This window comes from Montipora capricornis, chromosome 5 (genome assembly GCF_036669925.1).
Source record: "Montipora capricornis isolate CH-2021 chromosome 5, ASM3666992v2, whole genome shotgun sequence".
NCBI classification, from domain to species: Eukaryota; Metazoa; Cnidaria; class Anthozoa; order Scleractinia; family Acroporidae; genus Montipora; species Montipora capricornis.
The window spans coordinates 9,574,974-9,577,473 of record NC_090887.1 but is presented as its reverse complement, the minus strand read 5'-3'; the positions used below and the strand labels follow the sequence as shown (position 1 = coordinate 9,577,473).

Sequence of the window (2,500 nt, the reverse complement as noted above, 5' to 3'; positions counted from 1 at the left end):
TCGATGTCGCGGCAGCAACCGACACTTTGTACTCTTCATATGGTTCAAGATTGGTCAACAACACGTGAGTCTGACTTGCGTCAACTTCAGTCTCTATCACGTCTTCTTCTTCTGTCTCACGTCGCCAACCTTAACACGTTGATACGTCACGATGTAGTTCGTTAAGGTTCCATGCCTGAATTGCTCGGGAACGGGTTTCCAGGTCACATTGAGCTTTGTCGGTGAGATTCGGTTCACAGGTTTGAGTTCAACCGGAGGCTGACTGGGTACTAGTGAACAAACACAACCCATGTTATCTCTATCTCTTACTTTTAAAACAACCAAACTCAATGCTTCGTGTCCAATAAATGTCTCGTCGATCATACATTATTTAAGTTAGAAAAAACAGAGAAACTTTGAAAAACTGTTGGCTGATCAGTTTTCAAAAACCCCAATTGAAATCCATTTTCATCTTCAATTTTGCCCATCCCTACTTTCGTCTATATTTGCTGCTCTATTCAAACCTTCCTTGAGTGATTTGGTGGTCAGTGGCCATCCCCCCACCCCCACCCCCTTCCCGTCGCTGAATTTGGCTTAATTTCGTAACACAGCCCCTTTAACACAACTCAAAGACAAGGTTGAATATTAAATTTGATTTTCTACTCTGCTCGTGATTTTTCTTCAACGCTAGGTTAGTCTGACGCAGGAGAGGAAATATTAACCTTCCTTTGAATGTATAATTGATGGCTACTTTTGAATCGGCAACTTTTTCTTTACGAATTCGCCTTGCCTCCACATCTATTCCCAGGCCCCATTCCAGTGAATGCTGGATGCGAATCCGCAACTTTTTGAAACCGCTATCCAGAATGATTTCGAATCGTGTGGACGATCGAATCCGGATACTTTCAAATCCGATGACGTTACAAACTCAGGTCCAGTCTTTGCCGTCTAAACATTCAGCATGGCCACTGAACGAAATGCTATTGCTTCTCTTGTCGCCAACTCGCGCGCCTGATGCCGCATGTTCTATTGACAATAGTAACAAAGGAGTCCTTGATACTAGGACGAATCCGGATACGTGTGGATGGGCAAATTCGATTTGAATCGGGATACGAGTGGGCGCGAACATTTTTTAATCGGCAAAGAACAAGTAGCGGATTCAAAAATATCCGGATGCGTGTGGCAAAGCAAGGTAACCAAAGAGGTCAAATTAACAAAAAGAGGTCAAATTAACAACAACAACGAAAAAAAAAGAGACGAAAAGGGAGATAAACAAAAGAAAGCACTTGAGAATTTATTTATTTTTTCAAGCTTTACATTTTAAACAAACAATATATTATAACCAGGGGTAATATGGAAGATGAACTAACCTTTTTCTGGCTTCAAACGGGCCGTTTACTTAGGCGATAACTTCATTTCCGAACAATTGCATTGCCGGAAGGCAACTTCAAAACCAGTCTCTCTATTCCCTTCCACTACTTGTCTCGAGGATGACAACAAGGAAAGGAAAGCGAGAGAGCCTGTGTTCCAACTTCGTTCCCACGACCTTTCCTTTCGCTTCGGGACATGCGTAACATGTCCTCATCTGAAATGACGATTATCGACAATTCCTAATTTTTTTTGGATTAACTTTTATTGTCATTTTAGATTAGTCTGTCCCAGGACTTGTGGTAGCAGGTAAAAAGAAAAACAGTAGAAGTTGCAATCCTGGACAGGATTTGAACTCGGAGCACCCCCTTTAAAGAAACTGTTTTTATCCACTTAACCACTAAAGATCAACTGACTGGTAAGTGTGCCGGTTATTTACCAAAACTAATTGGCATATAAATAAAATCATTTCTGAATAATTGTTAAGTCTACGCCTTGATTTTAAAATGGCTAGCTTTCTCTTTAGATTTGGTAACCGACGTTTTCTCCTGTTTAAACTTCTTTCTCAGCGGGTGATAATACACGTTTACAGCTGCATTCGGAAGAAAAAAATGTTGGCATATAAAAAAAATTAATGTTCTGGCAGTTAGCGATGTGGTAAAGTAAGTAAGTAGTAGTTAAGTCTTTATTTCATGGGGTTGGCACGTATTAGCCTGAGCTAATAAACTTGTGGCCCTCTAAAGAATAAAATAAAAACAAATATATACTAAGCTATAAAATTACAACGAATACTATATAATCTACTAAACTATTTAAAAGATAAAATGTAGCATTATAATCATGTCGCAATTCATCAAGTAACTTAAATAGAAAAATGATCAAGATTCTGCTGTTGTTTAAAAAACTCATTGTGGTAGTCTAGTGGTTAAGTGAAAGGGTTATTAATCGAACATTTTCATGTTCGAGTCCTGCGAGTTCAGGCATGGGGGTTCGGAATTTATACATATTCATTTCCCATAATCCCTATCAAGCGCTAAGCGTCCTCGGCAAATCTTTTCAAATGCAAATTAATTTGCCCGCATTAGCCTCCATTTCATGCTAGATCCAGTCCAACCGTTAGAATACGAAACTGGCCTATTGACGATAGTAGTCA

At 39.5% G+C, this 2,500-nt stretch overlaps 2 protein-coding genes across 2 annotated transcripts in view; both read right to left on the bottom strand.

Moving 5' to 3' along the window:
• Positions 1-85, bottom strand: part of LOC138050188 (uncharacterized) — a 22,529-nt gene extending 22,444 nt beyond the window's left edge. The window contains exon 1 of the mRNA XM_068896647.1: positions 1-85. This exon is cut by the window's left edge and continues 33 nt beyond it. The gene's annotated coding sequence lies outside the window, so the exon portion shown is untranslated.
• The window catches only part of LOC138049397 (protein sidekick-1-like), a 50,442-nt gene that overhangs the window by 20 nt on the left and 47,922 nt on the right, over positions 1-2,500 (bottom strand). The window contains exon 13 of the mRNA XM_068895649.1: positions 1-269. This exon is cut by the window's left edge and continues 20 nt beyond it. Coding sequence (XP_068751750.1) covers positions 97-269 — 173 coding nt within the window. The 3' untranslated portion in view covers positions 1-96. The remainder of the gene's footprint in view (positions 270-2,500) is intronic.